The 24,367-nt window shown below is 35.0% G+C and overlaps 1 protein-coding gene across 2 annotated transcripts; it reads left to right on the forward strand.

The window, feature by feature from the left end:
- Positions 1 to 7,849: 7,849 nt before the first annotated feature.
- Positions 7,850 to 13,350, forward strand: LOC108991448 (peroxisomal membrane protein PEX14-like). Of its 2 annotated transcripts, XM_018965692.2 has the most exons (13): positions 7,850 to 7,955; positions 8,070 to 8,146; positions 8,702 to 8,946; positions 9,093 to 9,132; positions 9,233 to 9,417; positions 9,626 to 9,815; positions 9,978 to 10,067; positions 11,476 to 11,549; positions 11,670 to 11,712; positions 11,802 to 11,869; positions 12,075 to 12,119; positions 12,202 to 12,267; positions 12,670 to 13,350. In XM_018965692.2, the coding sequence occupies exons 2-13, from the start codon at positions 8,089 to 8,091 to the stop codon at positions 13,156 to 13,158; spliced, it is 1,593 nt and encodes a 530-aa protein (XP_018821237.1). In that variant the 5' UTR covers positions 7,850 to 7,955; positions 8,070 to 8,088; the 3' UTR covers positions 13,159 to 13,350. The 2 variants fall into 2 exon arrangements, with proteins under 2 accessions (XP_018821237.1, XP_035550025.1); XM_035694132.1 differs by having other exon boundaries at positions 7,935 to 8,146.
- Positions 13,351 to 24,367: the final 11,017 nt, after the last annotated feature.

The following is a 24,367-nucleotide window of genomic DNA, read 5'->3' on the forward strand; positions in this document are numbered from 1 at the left end:
TTAATTCGAACTCCTCGTTATATGACGAAAAGTCAAATACCTCAAAGACGGAATCTATAAGAACTATATAGAAAGAAGAACAAGAAAATTTGTGTAAAGAAATGTAAATGAAGATGTTGATGAAACTTTATGAAGAAATTGTGTTATTTATAGTTGAAGTTTTGAGAAATTCAAAGCAATATTCTTAGTATATACTAGAGAATATACTAAGAATATTCTTTTACAATTATCGAAATGGATATTCACAGAATATATCGAAGAATATCTTAAGAATATTCTTTAACAATTATAAAAAATAAATATTCACGAAATATACTAAAGAATATCTTAGGAATATTCTTTTACAATTATCGAGAATGAATATTCTCATAATATATTTTGAGAATATTTTTATTATATAATCTCTTATTTTTATTTTTTGAATTAATTTAAATTTTGGTTTAGCTTGTAAATTTGAATTAATTTAAAATAGAACATAATTATATGACATTGTATATGGATAAATATTACAAATATCAAAAGATATGAGGATATTATTGATAGTTAGAGAAAATATTTGAAATGAATAAAAAATATTAAAAAATATAATATTTAAATGATATGAAGAAAAAATAGATAAACTGATGTATGGTATATTGTAAAAGTCAGTATGTAAAATAGAAAAAGTGAATTTTGATAATGTATTTTAAATAATAGGATGAAGAAGCCATTGAGAGTACTCTTAGGCTCCTTATGTGATAACATTGTCACGATGGTAATCTTGGGATAAATGTTTGTTTAAGTTTGCGTCAGGCACTTGAGTTGAGAATAAAATGATTAACTTGAAGTGTTGTGTTCAAAATACAACTTATGTCAAATCAAGTTCGAATTATATATAAGGTCAATTTAAATTAGATTTATTTAAATAGTGAAATATTTGGTTTTTCGTTTTCGGTTTTTTTTTTTTTTTTAACAAAGAATGCATTTTGGAATTTAAGCAAGGTTTTGGCTATCAACCAATATAAGGGATGAAATACAATGAGCAATACAATTAATATCTATAAATTTAGTGTCATCAAGTATAGCTTCTCTAGCTAGCTGATGAGCAACTCCATTGATCTCCCTCTTAACGTGCTGGATTTTTCAAATTGAATCTAAATGTCGAAAATCTGTTGGTAGACAACTAAGTTTCCCAGCGTTGTTATACAATAATGAAACAACATAAACAACTTGACTAGAATCACCTTCAAACAATAAAAAGCTTAAGCCTAGTTCCTTGCAGAAGAAGCAGCAGCAAGCATCAAACGTCAGCAAGTGAAGGACATTGGCTTCATCAAACTTGCAAGAACAACACCAGTAGAATCTCTAAGAATTACCTCAATACCAATCTTGTTAGAATTTGCCTTGATAGCCACATTCCAGTTAACTTTGATCTAATTAGGAGGTGAGATTGTCCAGTGTAAAGTTGCAGGTTGTGCAATTGGTCTAGATACACTTGAATGATGCATGAAATTCTCTTGTGCCTGAATTGCTTTTTGATAGACTAAGGATGGGGATAGAAAGCTACCCTCATGAATGAGAGAGTTCCTTCTAAACTAAAGCAACAAAGCTAAGATAGCAAAAAATACTAAGTCTTGTTGCACCAATTTGTCACACAGCTGCTCAAATACATGACCAAACTTAGTTGTTATGATTGTAGATTTCTGGAGTGATTTGAGCCTAATGACCATACATCCCTAGCTGAGGAGCATGTCCATAAAATGTGATCTAGGGTTTATTCCTCAAGCAAGCAGATTGGACATAAGGAATTCGTAACAACATGTCTTTTAAACAAATTCAACTTAGTGGGTAATGCATCAGTACATATTTGCCAAAGAAAAACCTTCACTGCATTAGTGGTGGGCAGTGACCAAAGTTTCTTCCAAAGTCCCTCCTACTAATCTTGCTTCAAAGACTCTCCAATTGACCAAGCTAAAATTTTTCTTTGTAGGTGATATGCATTTCTAATTGAAAAATGGCTAGTAGTAGTACCTCTTGATCTTCAAATTAGCTTATCTGCACAAGATATCAAGCTAACATGAGGTTTTACAATAAACTTAATGTCTGCCTCAATAAATATCGTATGAAGTAAGTCTAAACTTTAGGGAAGTAAAAAGAACTAGAAAATCGGTTGAACTGAATCGGACCGGATCGAACGGTCCGATGCGGTACTGGTTTTCATATTTTGAAAAATCGTTTCAAACCAAACCGGACTGGTATATATATTATAATTTTTTATATTATATTATATGCTAAATTCTAATTTAATATAACATAGAATTCTAATCTTATAATATAAACTTAATATAATATAAAATTTTAATCTTAAATATAAACATTAATATTAAGTTATTAATATAAATTTACTTTTGATATATATATATAATGTATTTATACTATAATATAAATAGACTAATGGCTTAGTGTATGTAAACATCATATTATTACTAATATAGATAATCCTTAAAATTGGAAAAGCCAGACCAAACTGGGCCGAAACCAAAAGTTTCGGTATACCAAAATGTACAAAACCAGACCGAACCAAACTTGACCGATTACACCCCTACTAAACTCCACCACCCTTGTTGTTTGTCAATAAGGTCATTAACAACAACATCTACATCTAACACAAATATAGGAGATTGAACTTTACAAGAGTTGTCTCTAGGCAAGTACTTATCTTTCTAAATACTAATGTGAGTCCCATTACCAACTTTCCATAAGAGGTTATCCTTTAGTAGAGAGATAGATTGGTAGATACTCATCTATATGTAAGAAGGCCTAGAGCCCAATTTAGCATGCAAGAATTGTGTATTAGGAAAATATTTAGCCTTAGTATTCTACTTGGGAGTGAAGCAAGAAATACAAGAAACCTCCATGCTTGCTTAGCCAGAAGAATAAGGTTAAAACAATGTAAATCCCTAAATCCAAGTCCTCCAACCACAACATAACAATTCTAGCTTTTCACCAAGTTTTGGTTTGGTTATCCTGATGACCCCACAAAAAATTAGCAAAAAGAGAGTTCAATTTTTTGCATAAAGATATGGGTAATAAAAACACACATATACTATAGGTTGGAATAGATTGAAGGACAACTTTGATAAGAATTTATTTTTCAGCATGTGAAAGAAATTTAATTCTTCCAAGTGTCAAGTTTCTTGCCAACCCTATCCACATTCCCTTTAAGAGTAGCCAATCTGGATCGACCAATAAGGGAGGGAAAGCCTAAGTATTTGTCAAAGTTGGCAGTAGCTTTCAAACCTGCCACTTCCATAAGTTATTCTTTAGTTGCTGGGTTTGTATTTTTGCTTAAAAATAAAGAGGTCTCATATCTATTGAGTTGCTAGCCATATGCATTATCATACACACCAAGGATCTGATTTAAGGATGCCCATTCCTGCATTGTAGCTTTGCAAAACAAAAGGCTCTCATCTGTTAAAAAAAAAATAGATGATTCATATTGATATGATCTTTGGCTATTGGCACACCAGAAATTAGATCTTAGTGTTCTGCAGCATGTAATTGAGAACTCAATACTTCAACACAGAGAATGAAGAGATAGTGTGACAAAGGGCAACCTTGTCTCAACCCTCTATGTGGTTTAAACTTCTCATGAGGGACCCCATTCACCAAAAAAAAAAACAAAAGAGGTGGTGATGCATCTTAGGATCATATATGTCCATTTGGAATCAAAATCCAATTTAAGCACCACAACTTGAATAAAGCTCTATTTCACCTTATCATAGGCTTTACTCATGTCCAATTTCAAAGTCATATACCCATTTATTGTCATGAAGCTGAGTATGTATGGTATGAAGGGTTTCATAGGCACCCAAAATATTGCTTGTAATCAATTGACCAGGGACAAAGACACCCTAGTTTGGTGAGATAAGTGAGGGTAAAATCAGTTTTAATTTGTTAGTAAGCATCTTTGTTATGATCTTATATATAATATTACAAAGATTGAATGGTCGATATTCAGTAACCTACTTTGGATTGCTAGTTTTTGGGATTAGTACCAAATAAGTGAAATTAATCTCCTCAAAATCAGCATTTGAATTTAGAAAAGAAAGCACTGCATTACAAACCTCTTGTCCAACCACAGACTAGTGATCTTGAAAGAAGCATGCACCATAGCCATCTAGCCAGGTGCTTTATAAGGTCCCATTTGGAATACAACAGTGGCCACTTCTTCCTCAGTGAAAGGTTGAAGGAAAACAACATTCATATCTGAAGAGACTTTTAGGGACAAAGCATGTAAGCATGCATCAAACCATGAAGGGTTAGTGGAAGAGAACAAAGTTTGATAGAACTGTGTAACTGATTTTCATATTCCAGTAGTGTTAGTGTAGGAAACCCTAAAAGCATCAACAACGTGCAAAATCTTATTCCTCCTTCTTGACTAGCACACAAGTGATAGAATTTGGTGTTTCTATCATCCTGTTGAAATCAATGTATTTTAGATCTTTGCTTCCACTTCAAATGTAGCTTCTCATATATACAACTGATGTCCCATTTAAGTTGTTTTGCTTCCTCAATAGTTGAAGTTGTCAGATTGATTTGAATGGCATCCAATCTATGAAGTTTGGACTGTAACAAGTGATTAAAAATTGGAGTTTTTGGCCTACTCCACCTTTTCAAAGGCTTCATATAACAACCAATTTTTTTTGCAAGAGATGAGAAGTCACCATGAGTGGAATCTGCTTAGCACTAGATATCTTGAACAATTGTTGCTAAATCCTCATAATTAGACTAACTAGCTTCTTATGCATTTAACTTATGAGGAGGAGGAGAGGACAAGTGCCTTTGCCCCACAGTGAGTAAAAGTGGACAATGGTCAGATGTTACTGAAGGAAGCACCTAGACTTCCCCCATCACCATATTCATTACACTAGGAGGTAGATGCAACTGCTCAATCAAGTCTCTCTTAAGTGAAAGTACAATCTATCCTATTATTAGACCAAGTAAATCAACTCTTGTGAAATTCCAAGTCATTATGTTGACAATCACGTAAAACATTATGGAACATGACAGTTTGTTTATCACTCATTCGAGCACCACCATACTTCTCACTATGAAATAAAACTTCATTGAAATCACCAATACAAAGCCACATATGAGGATGTAAATTATTCAGATACCTCAATATATTATAACCTTAAAGTCGTTTATCAGTTTTAGGATGTCCATAGAAATAAGTTAACATCCATAGGAGATTAGAGTCAAGATAGGTAATCCAAGAATTGATATGCTAGTGTAAAAATCTGTGTATCTCTAGTGGAATTTCGTATTTCCATAATGAAGCAAGACCTCCCCAAGACCAACACCATCAACAATAAGAAGACCTTGAAAGTTTAACAAGTGCTTCAATCTATCCAATTTAGTTTTATGTATCTTAGTTTCCATTAAGCATAAGATATTAGGTTTTTTTTATCCTTAACCAAAAGGTTACGGTCATGAACTATCCGATGGCTACCAAGCTATCGACAGTTCTAACTTAAAAGCCTTTTATCTCCCGACAGGGCCCACTTCCAACCGTTGTCTATATATTCAAATTCAAGTTAACATATTTCTGTTTTCTAGTCAATCACAGAGTGTTGGGATCAAGAGGGACACATGCTCTTTAGAGATTCCTCTTATGAGTAGAAATATGTGAGATAGAAGAGGATAAGACCTTAGGAGAAATAACACTTCTAAGTTTGCATTTCCACTTGTGAAGGGACATGGGTGAAGCATTTGCAGAATCATCAGTTATGACAGGTAAATGACTATTCTCTTTCCCAACAATATCCAAGGAGTCAACACATGGATGTGAATGTATGGGATGTTGGCCAAAGATGAAGGAGATGAATCATCAAGGACAGATATATCGTTAATGTTAGAATACAACACATGATGTGAACCAGAAGCAGTTTGAGCAGTTGAGACATTTTCAGTTGGAATGGTTACCTTATCTGGTGGACTGCCAATCATAGTGACATGAGGAGGAGTGGCTTCATGCCGCATGGTAATGTCCTTGACAGGAGCCAATGAGGTTTGAGGAAGGACAGAATTACTGTCAACACCCTCATAACTATCATGACAGTTTTCTAAAGGGCAGGAGGGCAATAACTGACCATCAAAAGGAATAGGAAAAGGTAGTTCCAATCAACCACCAATGAGTTTATCAATACCAGAAAGTGGAGAAGAAGTAGAAGCTCGCAATTAGGAACCATATTGCAAATTGGAAGTATAACCAGAAGATGAGGAGGCAACTCTATGCATACAACCAAAAGCACCATGCATAATAACTCCATGCGAGAAACAGAACCTTGGTAAACACTCATATTGGAAAGGCACAAATACATGTTGGCATTTTAGAAACAATATTGTCCCTCTTATCAGTGGTTTCAACTTATCAATCTCAACCAAAACCTGTAGAAATTTACTCCATCAATTTTCACGGGCATCCACATCAACATTGGGAAATCTTGCCAATCATAACACCAATCCTGGAACCAGTAGTGGAATTCATACATCCAAAAGGAATATTGTGTAATTGTACCCATAAATGAGTGTGATGAAATGAAAGAGCACGAGGAGGGGTAAACAAATCCTGATTGAATAACTAGGGTTGGCCCTCCCTCACACGATGAAGATCGTGATCAAAAGAGAATTCAAATATGAACAAATTGTCACCCACTTCAATAATTTCACCCACTTCGATAATTTAACTTCCAGCACAAACTTCCAAACTTTGTGCATTGTAAGTTTGAAAGCCTCCTGATTAATCATCCTTTCTGCTACAACCTTTCTTACTAGACAGAACTAGCCCTTAGACTAAGTATTTGAACATCATCATCAGCAATCACAACACCACCCTTCTCAGTTTTAGTGAGACAAAGTTTATGTCACAACTTTGTTATGTTGTCAACCATTAATCCAACAAAGAATACTGCAATATAATAAATTAACACAAAAGATAAAGAGACAAAGGGAGAGGAAAGAATATTCAAGAACAAACTTGCCTACAGCAAGAAAAATGCCTTCCACTCATAAGTGAATGAAAGAAAATTCCTCCTCAGGAAACTGTTAGGGAACTATGAGAGGAAACCAAGTATGTGAATTGTTTGGTCTACACACAAATTTTGTACAAAAAATATTTACATATCATATAATTCAATGTGATCGATCAAATTGTAAAATTTATTTTATTATGAAATAAATTTAATATATCACGTTAAGTCAAGTTAATATATAAATTTTATTGTGTAAAATTTATAAATAAACCCAACACATATCGTTTGATTAAAATGGATCAAATTTCCTGTATCCTAAAATTCTGTACTTAGGGTGCGTTTGGAACTTAAACCACTTTCAACTCATCTCAACTCATCATTACAACTTTTTCAAATCCCAATACAAAATATAATAAATAATTCAACTTTTTCAAATTCCAAAATAATAATAATATTAAAAAATAATATTCTAATAATATTTTATCATCTCAACTCAACTCACTTCAACATCCAAACACAACCTTAGTTGAATTTGGTAGAGTATATTTGTGGTCAGGTGGATAAAGTAAAAAAAATGGCCAGCGCCTGCAGTGCAATCTGTGCACCTATTTGTCGTCTTCGCGAACTGCCAGCGATTCCATAATTATTTTGCACTTCGAGATGAGCAAAGCCCACCCTGAACCTCAGCTACCTATTTTTTTGACGAGCATTTGCTGCGGGTTTTGTATTCGGGAATCAAAATTTGTGCCGAATAATATAATATTTTTTATTTTATTTTTATTTTATATATATTTTTTAATTATTATAAATATTTTTAAAAAAAATAAAACATTATTAAAAAATATGTTTTTAATCATTCGATTAAAAAAAAAAAAAAATTCCATTCGGGATAAATCTTGGGACCCGAAGCATTTCTCTTTCTTGACTGAATCTCCTTCGGTCAGTAACTCTATCATCAGTTTTTGCTCTTTGCTGTTTATTTTTGTTCGGTTCGAAACTTCAGCACTAATTCCTCTCATTTGGGTGGTGGTTTCTTTTTGTTGGTTCTGTCAGAGAAGGTCGTTAATCGGCTATGGCGACTCAATCAGGCGCTCCACCAAATTCAATGGTCGGGAATCCGCAGAACCCGGGTATTTTTTTGCCATTCGTTTCTCTAGTTTTGCATATTTTGTTGTTGATTTGGTTTGGTTTGTTCTCTTTTTCTTTTTCTTGTTGTTTGATTTATTTTTGGTTGTTGACGCTGTAGTATTTCGTAATGGTTATTAGAGGCTCTCTCTTGTTTTATTTCTGAATTTTAGTTTTGCAACCTCTACAGAAAGGGAAGCTTCAGAAATTGTTGTTACTAGGAAAATGAAATGCCGCATATGGGAATTTTTTGTTGTGTTTATGTTTATGAGTTTGTCGGCGTTTGTATCACGAGTTGACTGCAATCCTAGCTTGTCAATCCCTACTCTGTTCCCAGGCTGAAAGGAATCCTTTCAAATCGTCTTTTTGGAAGTCCTTATCGTGCTAAAAGCATCATATATTGATGTTCTCCATAAATTTTATGAACAAGAAAATATACTTCTTCAGTGCTTGTAATTACTTATACTTTCACTGTTCAGGCACATGCTTAAAATTTCATAAATTTAGAAAATCCATGCGTTCAACCTTTAAATAAGAACCGGTTTTTTTTGTAAATTCAGCTGCAGAACTTGCACAACAAACGAATCAGGATCAGCAAGAGTCCAGAGTAGAGGCTCCCAAACAAAGTTCTACACCGTCAGTGTTTGTGAACTCCGAGCCAATGCGAGAGGAACAAGTGCAAAATGCAGTCAAATTTCTTTCTCACCCAAAAGTTAGGGGCTCTCCAGTCATCTATAGAAGATCTTTTCTTGAGAAGAAGGGCCTCACAAAGGAGGAGATTGATGAAGCCTTTAGGCGTGTGCCTGTAAGTTTAGTATCGAATCTTTTTATTTTGTGTTTGTTTTTGACATATATACTGCCTTTGAATTGTATTCTAGAGGATTCATTTATATGGTACTTACCCATTGTCTGTTCCTTATTTTGTGCCTGACTTTGTTTTTAAAATTGCAGGACCCACCCCAAAGTGCGCATGCAGGCAGTGATAGACAAGGTAATAATTATTAGTGTTGAAGTGGGATTTTTATGTGATTAGTGTTTGGCTAGTCCTTTTATGGCTGATGTTATTGTGGAATTCATCATAATTCTAACAGATGAGAAGGTAAAATCATCATCAAACAATCAGCCACAAGCCCCAATACAAACTCTGCAGCCTGCAGTAGCTGCTTCCACTGGTACCCTGGGTACTTTAATGCAGTACCGATTTAAATGGTCTCATGCTGTTTTTGCTGTCGGATTACTGGCTGTTTCAGGTGCTGGAACAGCTGTACTAGTCAAGGTATCAACATTTAACTCCTCTATTATCATTCCATCCAAAAGTCAGACATGTTAATAGCTGCCCTTTATTTTCTTATGCTGTCTTTGATATTGATTTCATTTGGTTCTTACTCCAAATACTTGTGACTAACTGGTTATGTGTAACAGAATTTTACTACTTCATATCTCTCGCTTGCTCACGTTAAATGATTACATATTCCCTATTCTAGAATGCTATTATTCCCAGGTTGAAGTCTTGGATACGTAAGGTTGTATCGGATGAAGAAAATGACCTAGCGCAAAAGCCTGATCCAAAACCAAGTTTGGAAGAAGAAGCAGCTGCTGCTGCAAAAGCAGCTGCAGCTGCAGCTGCTGATGTCGCAAAAGCAAGCCAAGAAATGGCACAATCAAGAAATGAAGGTGGGTTGATAGTGGGTGTTTCTCCTGCTTTTTTCTGTAGAGATCCATTTCTTAGTTTCATTGTTCTGCTCTCTATCTCTCTCCCACCATTTGTTTGCTTTGAAATGTTCATTTCTCAGTAATATCTCTTTTGATTGCTTCACCTTGTCCTACATTGGCCAGAGAGGAGATATTTTGAAGGATTTACGAACCTTTTAGATGTGCAACTACAGGAAATGAAGTCAATGACTGATGCCATAAGGAAATTGGAAGGTACCAAGAAGTTTCTTTCTGATTAAGCAAGCAGATATATGCAACTTGTGTGCCTAGAAAACATTTTGCATCAATTTTATCATTCTGTTGAGTCAGTTCTTGACTTGCTTCCCTTAGCTATTCACATTACACTTCCTATGTCTTAAGGATGAGTCTGCACATCTCATTGGTACTTGGTAATAAACGGATTTAAGTTTTATGACACCGTGTGTGCAGAAAGGCTTCTAAGTTTCTGTGTATACGTGTCTCTACATTTGGTTTTTGATAAGTGTATATGTGTCTCTACATTAAACACCCAGAACTTTATTAGTGGATACACATAAAGTTGTGGCCCATTTTATTGGTGATTTTACTGAGTAACGTGCCCAAAAGAAAAACAAAGACGAAGGATCCTGTAGGGGATATATATCTAGGTAGGATTAAGCCAAGTAAATCTAAAACTATGTTTTTTACAACAACTTTAGGAGATCTCTAAATGTTTTAGACATTTCCCTCTTCTAAAAATAAAATATCCCTTTGATGCGTAACTGAGAGTGAGAGAGAGAGAGAGAGAGAGAGTGAGAGAGAGCGCTTACCCGATCTTGTGATTGTCTAGATATATATGTTTGATTGGCAACCATCTTGTTTAACGACTCAATAGAAGACCCAAATCACATGGCCTATACTCCAAAAGGACTAGTCAATGATACAATTGGAGTCTCATTGGAACCCTTATAAAGAGCAATAATTTTTCCTTCCTAAGCAATGTGGGATCTCATTCACTACCTACCCTTATCCTTATCATATAGGGCATCACAATCTCCCCCCCTTGTATTCCCAACTTCCTCGTCAGGCCTGTCCTTTATAGGTGGCACGACTCAAGTCTTAGATTTCTGTTTGGGATAGGCTTTGATACCATTTGTAACGTCCCAATGGAAGGTCCAAACCAAATGGTCTATACTCCAAAAGGACTAGTCAATGATGATATAATTGGAGCTCCATTGGAACCTTATAAAGAGCAAGAAATTTTCCTTCCAAAGTAATGTGGGATCCCATGTACCACCTACCCTTATCCTTATCATATAGGGTATCACATCTTGTTACAATGTCGCATATATTATGAATCCATGTGGCACTACCTAGTTAGTTCCTGAGCAATCTGTCTAGTCATTGTCAGGTGCGTATATTGTTGTCTTGGTTGTCTATTCTATTGCATAAATTTCCTTTAGTATTCTGATCTGCTGCTGAAGAGTGTCATAGTTTCATTGTTGGTGGTAACATTGTTTCCTGGAATACCTAACATCCTAATAACCAGTTTTCTTTGTCAGAAATTCAAGGGCGTATCTTCATATCATTTGTCACCAATTATTGGCATATGGTAATCTGCTAACCTTCTTTGTGCATATCCTTTCTTTCTGCCTAACATCAGGACAAACAAATGCCCAAGGGAGAGCCTCTTTTGTTGATCAAGAAGATAATCGAATCTCTAAATCAAGTTCAAAGGTGAGCTGAACAAAGGCATAAATTGAGAATGTTTAGTGCTCTAAAAGAAGATTTGGAACATACAGTTCTCTCACCCATGTTTGGCATCTATCTATTTACTAAATTCAAAATGTGCTGCAGCAACCATATCTAAATGGCAAGATGGACTACGACTCGCGATCAGGTTGTTATCTAGGGATCAAGAGCCAGTACTTTATTGTCTAACCTTTTCAATGGTTTAAATTCCAATTATAATTAGGATTTTTGGTACAGTGAGATCTTCCTCACCTTCCACAACTGTAGAACCATCAATTGCGCCTCACCCTAAGTCGTATATGGATGTAAGTAATTTACCCAATCTTTCCACTAGTAATGCTAAATGTAGTTCCTTGATAGTATTGCATATAATGGCACTCACCTTTTAATCAAGTGTTGGATCTTTATTGTTCCAACTCACAACCATTTACTGATATGCATTGTTAATGTATTGCTTACGATCTTAAATGAATTAATTATGTTTATTTGATTTCCATAACGGTGATGCAGATTGTGGCCATGATCCAAAGTGGGGAGACACCTCCAAATATCAAAGTAAACTTTGTAAATTTTATGTTGCCTTCGTCTTGTTTGTGAGGTCAATGCTAATACTTTGTCATTCTAAATTCATATGCAGGACATAAATGATTTACTCTCAAATCAATATCAGCAACCATCAAATCCTCATTTAGCACAAACTAAGGTTTGCTTTTGAGCATTTTTCCTTCTCAACTAGCTCCTTTTTTCTGTTCTTTTCAAGAATAGTTTGTGGGCACTACTTGGTCTAGGGGCCAGTTATTAACATTACCAATTTCAAATTCCAGCATTATGAGTTGATGTGCTCTTGGCATTTAACATATTTGTTGGGCTCTTTAAAAATAAAAATTTGATCTAATAGAAAATGGCTGTTGTCTTTCTTTTGGATAATCAGAAATGGACTAGACTTTCTGCAAGGTTTATGAAGTTTTAAATCATAGATACAGAGTCCTTTTTCAAATTTTTACTTTAATCCCTGTTGAAAAAATGTGGAAAAGGAATACAAATCTGAAAGTTATCGCATTCAAACCACATAAAGCTGATTATTGCTCGATGTCCTCCTGATTAGCCATGGGAAGTTGGTCAGGCCCAGAACATCTCAGGCCAAGCATTTCAGTCCCAAGTGAATGACGAAGGCTTGAAGTCCAAGGTACAATACAGTGGAATAAACTCTCAGTTAAATGGTGACAATTCAGTACCTTGGTGGCAGCAGAAAAATGTCAAGATTACAAACATTGAAAATGACAACAAACTCAAGTCGGGGTCATATGGTTTGAGAACCAGTGAGCAACCAGTTCAGCGTTCATGGGTCCCTCCTCAGCCACCCCCAGTGGCAATGCTAGAAGCAGCTGAAGCCATCCGACAGCCAAAACCATCAGTTCAGATAGCGCAGTTGGTTGATGATCCTTCAGTAGCACATCCTTCAGATCAAACTGATGAGCTGCAGAGGATCACAAAAATATCTGAATCTGGAGGTCCTGTGGAGATTAATGGTGGGAGCTCAGCGCTTAACTCAAGTGAGATACAAGAAGATGGCAACGGGTTTGAACAGAGCTAAAGCGGGATAGAATATGTTTAATCCACTTAAGCTAAGGTACCCATATAGATACCTTTAAGTTTATTGTAATGGCCCCTTGCAACGAATAGTTAATCCAACTGCTATTCTATATTTGAAGAGAATTCAGATACAAGTTATGACGACTTATTTTAATAAGAAAATAAAGAGGCAATGGTATTTCTTTGTGCATGACTTACTTTATTCTCACTACTGATGGTGTGCAAGCATTTCTAGCCCCCTCCCCCTTTTTCTTGTATGAGGTTGTTATGCTTATGGTGGTCGATTTGCAAAATGTTCATTGTTAATTGAGAGTTGCAGGTCTGTTTCTGTATCTTCCACTCTTCTCTCTAGCTGAAGTTAAGTATGGCTATTGCAGCTATTCACTCTTGTCAAGCTTGCCTCGAGTACTATCGTTTGGATACTAAAAATATCTCAAATTAGTAGTGAAATAATTTGTAAATATTAATTAATTATTTGTGAATAATAGTAAAATAGTACGAGAATATCTTAGAATAATTGTGTTCTCAAATAGATCTAAGCCTGAGATTTTGGGCCATTATTTCTGAGGAAGAGTTGCAAATAATTAATATGAAGGCTCTTTTGTAAGAAGCTGATCTGTACGTCAATAAATTATTTTGTGCGTTTCCAGGTTATTTCCACTGCTTGATCCGATAATTGTAGATTCATCTGCTGCTCCATATTAAAGGAGAGCTGGGCAGATTGAATAATGCACACCTAAATAAATAAGAAAAATTATATTCATTATCTTCACACTACATATTACATATAGTTTTTTTTTTTTTTTTTTAAACTAATTAAGTATATGTAGTATGTAGTGTGAGATAAAAGTATAAAACTAAAAAAAAAAAAATTTTAAAAATATTAGTATCGTAGGTAAATATGATGATCAACAAAACTCAATAAATAATGGGTGACAATACAACCAACCACTCCCCCCAAGACAAGACATGGGTGTCATATTTAGTACGGTTTGTTGTCTGAGGTTCACAACCTCTCCCATAAAATTGTGATGCTTTTAAGATTTTTTTCTCTTAGTTGTTTATAGTAGCACTAAACACATCATTGATGTAAGAATTTTTTTTTTTATCCATTATTATTCATTATTTCACATTCATCTTATAAAAAAATATCTATCACATTTTATGAAAAATACTTATATTTTATGAAAAAAAAACTATAAATATTTAGCGTGAAAGTAAATAGTAACTGATGCATAAAATTCATATTAATGTAAATATAGGCTATATCAGTTAACACAAAAAGTATTTTTATTTTAATTTTTTCTATAATTATAATCGATCTAATGATATGTTACACCGACTTATAAATAATAAAAATTTTAAAAATTTTATCCCTTTTTCTATAAAAACACACATTGAATTGAATGTACCATCTATCTAGGGTGTTTGAAAAAATTTCAAAACCGAATCAACTGATCGAACGAATACGGTCTCGTTCTTATTAAGAGTATTGGCAATGGCTAGAATCCAAATTTTGGCTAGAACTTCAAGTACTTTTGGCTATAGCATTAATTTTTGGCTAGGTGAATTCATATTGGACTAAACATCTTAAAATCAAAATAATAATATAATATTATATATTTTAATAATATTTTACAATTTTTTTTAATATTTTAATTTAACATACATTGTGTGGAACAATATCGTCAAAGTAACCAGTGCTGCCAGATAGGTCTCTTGCGTATAATTTACATGGATCCGCCTTCATTCTCTATTTAACATACATTGTGCAGTCTCCAACCGGTAGAAAATCAAAGTTTTGCCTGATCTTGAAATTGGTCCTGTCCAAAAACCATGAATACAAATTGGAATAAGAAGAGTGCAAGCAAAATATGTTAAAAATCAAAAACTATATGAGATGTATGTAACAACAACTAACAAGGCAGCTTTGATAGTGAACTAATAATAAGTAGGGGAAAAAAACACTATAAACTGGGGCTAATAATTCAACATACATCTTTGAACTAAATAGCGCTTTGATGGTGAAAAAATGTCAATGTATGGTGAAATTGCTATTTATTCTCAAGAGCAATTTTTTCTCAAGCGAGAAATACGATCGGAGAGCTCCAAGGTGTGGCGAGAATGGCCCAGACATCCTTCATCTCCTCCACATCAAAACGAGCCTTGCTCTTCTTGGTTGCCAGATGATCAACACCCACCATTTTGAAACAACACAAAATTCACATAGAAACAAAAACAAAAGTAAACCCAAAACCTAATCTTTAAGAGCAATTTCAGCTATGATGTTTTAAGTTGATCTGTATATATAAGGACCTGTTGCTATGATAGCTTTGTCGCTATAATAACTTTTAGGAAATCGCACAACCGATCGCACAACTGTGGGGCGACGGGAACCAACAAGGAAAGAGACTCAAGAATTTTTGGACCCAGGAACGTAAAGACAATCGATCGAGGAAGATTGAGATCCTTGCAAAGCAAAACACACAACGAAGAGAAAATGAGAAAAAATAGAAAGAGAAGAGGGAGAGGAAAGCCTACACAGAGAAGAGAGAGAAAGGAGCAAGCAAGAGAGATTACTGTTTGGGCTGGAAGACAACAGCAACATGGACGATCAACGGAGAGAAGGGAGCTTGCGGGTTGAAGAAGAGCCTGCGAGGTATCTTGAGCTGGGGAGCTTTCAGGATGAAGAAAGGAAAGAACAAGGGAAATGGGCAGAAAGAGAAAAGAATGAAGGAAAGAGAGGAGCAGGAGGTAGATGAAATAATAAAATACACTTATCCATCATGAACAGTAACTCGTCAAGTTTGGAGAGGACCCAATAATTACTGTAGCTCAAGTATTGAGCTTTGGACCATTGGCTAGTCCAATTTAAAGGATTTTTTTTCACATCTATCTAACGTTTGGACTTGCATTGGCATTTAGCTAGACTATTGCCAATACTCTAAGCTGGTCGGTTTCAATTTTGAATTTCATATTGTCCAACTTTTTGGTTCCAATTAACTTGAATTTTGTGAATTTCATCCAGACCTTAACCGAATTTTTTTTTTAATTTTTATATACTATATATATTATACATATTATAAAAGATACTAATATAACATAAATTTGTAATATATGCTTTTTAACACATTAATAATCTATAATCTTGGATTATCATAGTAAGAGTAAGGAATTTAATTTATATAATGTACAACATTTTGAAGAAAATAATAATAATAATAATAATAATACCAAACCAAACCGAAAACGTACAGTTCGGTTTCAATAATCATGATATTGATTAAATAAAGAAAAAAAGGCTTGTGGGAAAAAGAACAGGCAAAGGGAACAAAATAATAGTACGTGAACTAAAACCGGGCTGTATTATTCTTCAAAACAAAAGAAAGAGGAAACTCTTAATAGATAAATCCTATCCTCAAAGAAGAACATACAGAAAATCTTAATGGGGGTCTTCGTCAAGGTCAGGCGTTTACTGGCTGTTCGATGCATCTCCATCGTAATGTGTCCCACCTGTAGAAGAAAGATGCGAGTCTATCCCATTTTGACACTTTCTGTATTAAATCTCTCCTGTAAAATGAGGACACTAGGCTCTATATGTAGCTAGTTTCTTTTGTATCTATATTTCTATAGAAAGATGATTACGCCTTTTATCTTTTAAAGTTTCTGTCTGAACTTTAGGGTTTAGAGCGGGAGAAAAATGGACATATAAAATATCTATCTGCCAGTCTAAGTCCTATAAAAAATGCAAATTCATTATTTTATATGTTAACGGTGATGAATGAGACTGATTTAGAATGTAGAATGTTGAAGCATAAAATCGCATAACAGGCCTGAACGAAGGAAATAGTTATTCCTAACTCATAGAGGTGACTAGGGCCTCGATGCTGGGGTCTAAAGCCCACGATGGCAAATCGGAGTGTCGGTATAATGCCCGTACGTACATCCATGACAATAAATAAAAAAAAATACAGAAAATATACATAAAAAATGAGACAACAGATTTACGTGATTTGGCACAGAGCCTACGTCTACAGGTCGTTTGGAGGGAAAACCTATTATGATGAGAGTATTTTACAGTCTCTCGTGATCTCTCGTTTCGCTCAGTATAATGGAGGTCAGAGACCCCTTTAGCCTAGAGAAGATAATATCTCTCGAGCTTCTCATAGTGAGGTTAAAGATAATATACCCCCTCTTGATCAGATTGGATCCTCTTTTATTAAGGTTTTCGGAAATGGTGAGGAATGATAGCTTTATGTCACCTCACCTTTTGCATGTTTGACTTCTCTTCCTCTCTTAGCTTTCGCCTTGTCTTTTCCTTCTTGCTTGTTGATGGAGGTTTGGACTAGGTTTGGTGCATCTTGGGCCTGGTATATTTATACCTAACAATTGCCCAAGATTCTTAAGATCAATTTGCTTAACAAGAAGGCCTTGAGAATTTTCAAGTCTTTCCCGCAATCTACCCCTAGTTTTCTTATTTGTGCAAAGCAATGATGATCTCCGAGCGAGGAGCTTGAGAAGACTTGCGAAATTCATAGCAAGGGTCTTTGAGGATGGGCCTCTAGGAAATTTGTTTGTACGGATGTTTGCCTGATAATTAAATGTTCAGATGGTTATATGTGACCATTTGTCATAAGCGAAGAGTGTGTATTTCCATGATTATTTTTTATATTTGTTGGTAGTAGTGGATTTTTTGCTCCTTGAGGCAATTTTCTATTGGTATTGATGTTAGAGTTCATCTATTGTAACCTTCGCTAAATGGTCAGGAAGCCCATCGACCACCAAGGTCCATCTTAGGTAGTTGTCGAGTTCGTCGACTCGTTCCCGAAGGTAACCAGTGTGAGGTAGTTACGGAGCTCAATGGCTCGTTCTCAGAGATAACTCGTTGGCGACAGTTGTGACACGAGTGAAAGGGAACTCGTCTTTGTGGGCGAGGGTCAAAGCAGTCAAGAGACTGTCATCACTTGTAGTTCGTCGCTAATCAAGGGACTCGGCTTCGAGGGTGAGGGTTGAAGCAGTCAATGGACCATCAATGATCATTGTTTGCCATAGGTCAAGGGACTCGTTTTTGTGGCTGAGGATAGAAGCAATCAAGGGACTGTCATTGATTGTTGTTCATCGCAAGTCAAGGGACTCAACCTTGATGAAGGAGATGTTGGACGACACTGTTGTGGCTAGAGGTGGAGCATGAGCGCACTACTGCGGCGAGGGACAAAGCTCAACCACCCTGAGAGGTTTCCAGGAAAAGAAAAACAAAACAAAACCAAACGGGTCAATATAGATAATCCGAATTTGAAATTTGCAAACCTAAGTCATTTCGCTAGCTTGTGGTGAAGGCTTGAGGTGTGTAGGTGAGGCCCATTGACATCTATGCTTTAGAAATGTTGAAGGTCTGGGATGCCCATGATACCGAGTGGTCTACTCTGATGAAGACAGATTAAGATGCCTCGAACAATGCCCGAGAGGGGCTTTGAAGTCGGCATTTCGCACTACGTGGTTGATTTCCAGCAAAGTATGTTCCCTGGGCGTGTAGCTATTGGGATTCTTGTGGATCCTCGAAGAATTTTGTTGGGAGAACCTCCAACAATCAGATTTGCTAGTAAAAATAAAAATAGCGAGTTTGAGAGAGACAAACCAGAGCAATTTTGCAGTCGCTTTCAATCTTTCTCAATTGAGATTGTTTGCCACTGAACGATTTTTCCCTCTGAACATTTTTATAGCAATGGAGATTTTTCATTTTGAAATAATTCTCGTTCGTTCACTTTCTTGGAGGCTCATACAATTCCAAGTCAAGTAGCTCAATTTTTTAATTTTTGTCTCTAGTGTGCGATGCAGGGCCGCAGAGAGAAGCTTGTTGCCTATTTATCATCGTGTCCCATTTACTGTTTATTTTTCCTTGACTCTGAAGGTAACAACTTTTCAAGTAGCGATCTAATCTTCATAGGACAAAACTTGTTTGTTTGTTAACCATTTCCAGTGTTGTGTTTGGAGGCCATGGTGCTTATGTAACTATGAAGAGCAGGGGTTGTGCATGGGAAGGTTGCACGTAGATGGGCTGAACTCTCATGGTGAGAGAGGATCTATAGTGGTGGAGAAGTGCTTGCCAAGGGGCATTGGTCCGGTTGCTCGCCTTATCTTGACACCTAAGTGCAGTGTGCACATGCAAGCCATGCACAACGGGCACGTCCCATGACAACCTTGAGGCTCACATTGGAAAACGGTGTGGCAATGCCATTTCCTTCGCATGGTGATGGTGAAGTCTGATCACCATGGATGGACTTGTTGGTGATAGGATATTGTGGGTGGGCAGGGGAGCTTGCCCGTCGTGTAGGGGTGGCGGGCTTTGTGCCCATTGTGCATGGCTATTGGCTGAACGATGAAGTGCACCCTTGGGCCTTTGTGTGTGTTGCATAGGGCGAGACTGGGAAACATCACACAGTGGCATTGACAGAGATGCCACATGGGTGAAGGAAAACTATACAGGCCGAGGAATGGGCCATGATCGTGGAGCTCGTGGCTGAGCACCCTAGTGTGGCCCAAGAATTCGTGGCTGAGAAACAAAATGTGGCCGAGCCTAGGAATTTGTGGTGGAGAAACACCTCGCCAGCGATAGAAATCGCTGGCAATTCTAATGGTGGTTCCTGCCAACTCATGGACGTCACGGGAAGAGGCTCATTCGGGTGCACGTTGTTGCACACACTGTGCATGACCTCCAAGGTCGGGGACCACTATGGCAGCAACAAAAAGCATTGGCGGTCCATGTGGTGGCCGCCAACACCCTCACCGGTCTCACAGTTAGGCTGAGCTGGTCTCTATGGGCCTTAGGACGCCATATGACGTGATTTTAGGCAGAGCTACATCTACCGGCTCTACCCAACTACTCGGAGGAGTGGTTGGACAAAAGATGGAGCCATTGGTGACAACGGCGGTGAGATCCTGTCATTGCGAGCCTCCTAGGTGCATGGTTATGTGTACCCTTCATGTACTGTGCATGCCATGCACAATCAGGACGTTCTTTATGTGCACTTTACACTTTCAGTGCACAGTTCACACATGGCATGCACCGATCATGCAGGAGCTTGGGCATACTTTAAGTGCATAGAGCATGCTTGGGTACTGGGTTCTCACATCTTTTGTTTTTCTAGCAACAATATTAATAAAAATAAGAGATAGAAAGTTGAGAACACTTATTTAAGAGGAAATTTATCTGCTCATTTGAAGATGATTTCATAAGTCAAAAAATCATCATTCTCCCACTTCTAGTGTAGAGGATAAGATAATCTCACAGATAGAGCCAACTATTGAGGACAAAAATCTGCAACAGGTCTTAACGGAGAAAATAGTCATTCTCAGCCCATAGAGGTGACTAGGGCCTCGATGCTGTGGTCTGATGCCCACGATAGCAGTTTGGGGCATCGATACGGTGCCCGAACGTAGATCATGGTAGTAAATAGAAAAAAGAGTACAAAAAATGCAAATAGAGAAGGAAATAAATTTACATGGTTCGGCACAAAGTCTACATCCACGGGTAAGTTAGAGGGCAAATTCACTCTAATGAGAGTATTTTACATTCTCTCATGATCTCTTATTTCTTTCTATACCTTTAGCCTGAAGAAGATAATATCTCTGGAGCTTCTCGTAGTGAGGTTGAAGATAATAACCCCCTATTTGATCAGATCAGATCCCTTTTCATTGAGGTCTTTGGGATTGTTGAGATATGGCAGTTTATGTCACCTCAACATTTGCGTGTCTGACCTCTCTTCCTCTCTTAGCTTTTGCCTTGTCCTTTCCCTCTTGCTTCCTGATGGAGTTTTGTGGTACACAGAAAATAATGAAAGATTTGAGATCAAGAGAGAGATTGAAATGAGTTTTCTTTAAGAACATGGACAGCCAAGATACCAATTTTGCTTTTGGGAGCTATTCACTTGGGTGATGGTTACTGGCCTCGTGGAATTGAAAACATGATGGCGCACTTGCTAGGGAACGAGGCCTATAAAAGTTTGACTACGACCCACCCCAATATACTTTTTTTTTTTTTTTTCCATTGAGAACGAGTAAGAATATTTACCATTTTGTAATTAGTTTGTTTCTTACATGTAAATTGAATAGGGGATAAAATACAAGTAATAGAAGGGACAGAAAAATATATCCACCCTATTAGAGCAATTTATAACTCAATCGTCACTTAGAATGCGATACATCAGCTACAATGATAAGAGATGAAAAAAATCTAGAATAAAGAACAAAATTTCTTTGATAATACAACGTATCAAACTTATCTTCTTCTTAAACACTTTTGTGGTATAAAATCAACTGTGACATAAGCCATAACATGATCCCAGAAGTATATTCGAAAATAAGAGTAGAAAAAATAGAAAGAGTTAAGGAAGTTCAAAGTTGATGCAGATGTTGGTTGGCCTTGGATTGAACCACAAAAGGAGAAGGATCTGCCACAAAAAGAAAAAGAGCTTCTGCAAAGTGAGGTTGATGTGGTATTCATGGAGGGTCTGTGGGTCTGATCCCATATATGGGAATCGGATACACTCCAAAAGATCAAGAAAAAAAAAAAAATGGAGAAAATACCCCACATTCAGATCCAGATTCCAAGCAACATCTCACTATCATTCTTACTTTTCTTCTTTATGGGGATGCGTAGAAGAAGCTTGGATACAGTTGCTCACTTCATCATTCCAAATAATCTCTACTCTTTTTTTTTTTTTTTTCCTGGAAAAATGTGTTTTGATCACAAAGGACAATTGGGTGCATTTTCAATCAACAAAGTTTTATGTCACAAGCTTGTAAACCTTCTCCCCAACAGAACTTATTGTACTGAGATTTGGTAGTTTTAGATAAATTAAATAAAATATTATTAGAATATTATTATTTTAAATTTTATAAAAATTAAATTATTTATTATATTTTATATAAAAATTTGTAAAAATTATAATGATTAGATGAGATAAAGTGAGATAGTTTCTGTATCTCAATGAATCCTAAAGCTCAATTGTGACACTGGTTTTGAATATATCAGGCTTTCTTCTTTTTATACTTGTCTTGTTCATCACAAATACTGCTACTAGTAAAGGTCTTGTTTATTTTCACAATTCTTGTTAACTCTAATCATTATAATATTTTTAAATTTTAATAAGAAATAAAATAAACAATTCAGCTTTTTCAAATTTTAAAATAAAAATAATATTAAAAAAATATATTTTAACAATATTTTATTTAATTTTTTAATTTTTTAATTTTAAACTTAACTCATCTTATCTCAAAAAACAAATGAGACCTAATTTTAAATTTTAAATTTTAAATTCGTACTTCTCTCATTTGAATTAAATATTCCCCGAATCGTGCTCAATTTTTAAGGAATGGTTTACAAATATTTCTTCGAATCGAGTGATGAAATTAGAAGAGAAAAAGAAAACCCAATACTAACATTAAATATTGTAAAGGCCATAGGTTTGGCCAAGAAAGTAGTAGCATTAAATGTTATAGACTCCATATAATGCAACAATTTCACACTGCATATGGGTAGGACTGTCCTTCCCAATTTTAAATCTCTATGAGTAACTGTGCCTTCAACATAATGTAATTTTCAGCTGACTCTACGTTTTATAAGAGCTCATAGACTTTGTCAATAGCCCATTATTGAAATCAGGTTTATATTGACCAGAAAAAAAAAAAAAAAAAAAAATTTCCTATGTAATGAGCACATCCAACCTGCAGGGTAATTAAATTAAGCCTTAAATGCATTGAGAGATATGAGTTATTGAATTCCTTAATTTCAAAGTTAAAATTTTAAATCATAAAGTTATAAACCAATAGAATAACTAAAAAAAATAAAAAAATAAAAAAATTCCATGAGTGAAATGTAATTGTCTTATTTCTTGGGCACTTTCTAGAATCAAGAAAGATGTTTAACTAAGTCAAGATCAAAAATCATGTCATCCACATTGACCATAGCCAAATAATCCAAAATTCAATATATAGCCAAAGTTAAAGTCAATTTTCCATTTTTATGGAAAAATAAAGACATGGGTTGTAATTTGCAATATTTCATTTCCCTCGTTTCATGAAAGGGATTTACAATACATAAATTACTATTCACTCTCACACTCTATACATATATTTTTTTATAAGATATATGAGTATTTTTCATAAGATACGGAAGTATTTTTATAATTTTTTTAAATTTATACATAAAATATAATAAATAATTTAACTTTTTTAAATCTTAAAATAAAAATAAAATTATAATTTTATATTATAATAATATTTTATTTAATTTTTAACAAAATATATCATCTCATCTTAACTGCGTAATCAAATGATGTCTTAGAACTTATTTGTGTAAATAAATTTGTGAAAAGTGATCGTTGATTAAAATATCTTAAAATATTTAGTAAAGATTTAATACATACTAATAAATTTACACGAACAAAAATAAATATTATAAGATCATATAAAACCGGTAAAAGATACTAAAAAATTTTAGAGTTCTTGTTTTTTTAAAAGTTAAATTAAAATAAGGGAACACGTGGATTAACAAAATTAATCATAATTAAGAAGAAATATGGCAGAAATTTAGGGTCAACTTTTCTTTTCCCTTACTTTTATGAGAAGTGGTGTGGGTCTCATACGCTGGGCATGGAAGACAATAAGACAAGTATATGTAGAAAAAGATTTGGCTGTCCATTTTCGTGTAGAATTTTTTTTAAAGATATTTTAAGATATTTTAATCAACGATCACTTTTCACAAATTTATTGACACAAATAAGTTCTAATAGACCATTTGGTTACGCAGTTAAGATAAGATAAAATATTTTATTAAAAATTAAATAAAATATTATTATAATATAAAATTAAAATATTATTTTTATTTTAAGATTTAAAAAAATTGAATTATTTATTATATTTTATGTATAAATTTAAAAAAATTATAATAATGAGATAGGATAAAATGAAATGAGATGATTTGATTACATAAAATCAAACCAGCGTAATGATCAAAGAATATAAACTCAAACTCAACATTAGTATTTTAAGAAAGCATGTAAAAGCACAAACAAGAATCAGTAATAAAATGAAAAAAGAAAAAAAGAAAACATCTAAACATATCCTAATAATATTTTCTTCAGGATTCACAAAAACCAATTATCTCCATTTTAGTATTAAGTTTTTCTTTTTTCTGACCCGGATGATTCCTT

Source organism: Juglans regia, chromosome 9 (genome assembly GCF_001411555.2).
Source record: "Juglans regia cultivar Chandler chromosome 9, Walnut 2.0, whole genome shotgun sequence".
NCBI lineage: Eukaryota > Viridiplantae > Streptophyta > Magnoliopsida > Fagales > Juglandaceae > Juglans > Juglans regia.

What these genes read in the sequence shown, in the direction of transcription:
- LOC108991448 (XM_018965692.2), top strand. Translation starts at nt 8,089, where the DNA reads ATGGCGACTCAATCAGGCGCTCCACCAAATTCAATGGTCGGGAATCCG. An exon ending in TGCAGGCAGTGATAGACAAG is followed by an intron (nt 9,133 to 9,232) that starts GTAATAATTATT and finishes TAATTCTAACAG; the next exon opens with ATGAGAAGGTAAAATCATCA. An exon ending in TGCCATAAGGAAATTGGAAG is followed by an intron (nt 10,068 to 11,475) that starts GTACCAAGAAGT and finishes GCCTAACATCAG; the next exon opens with GACAAACAAATGCCCAAGGG.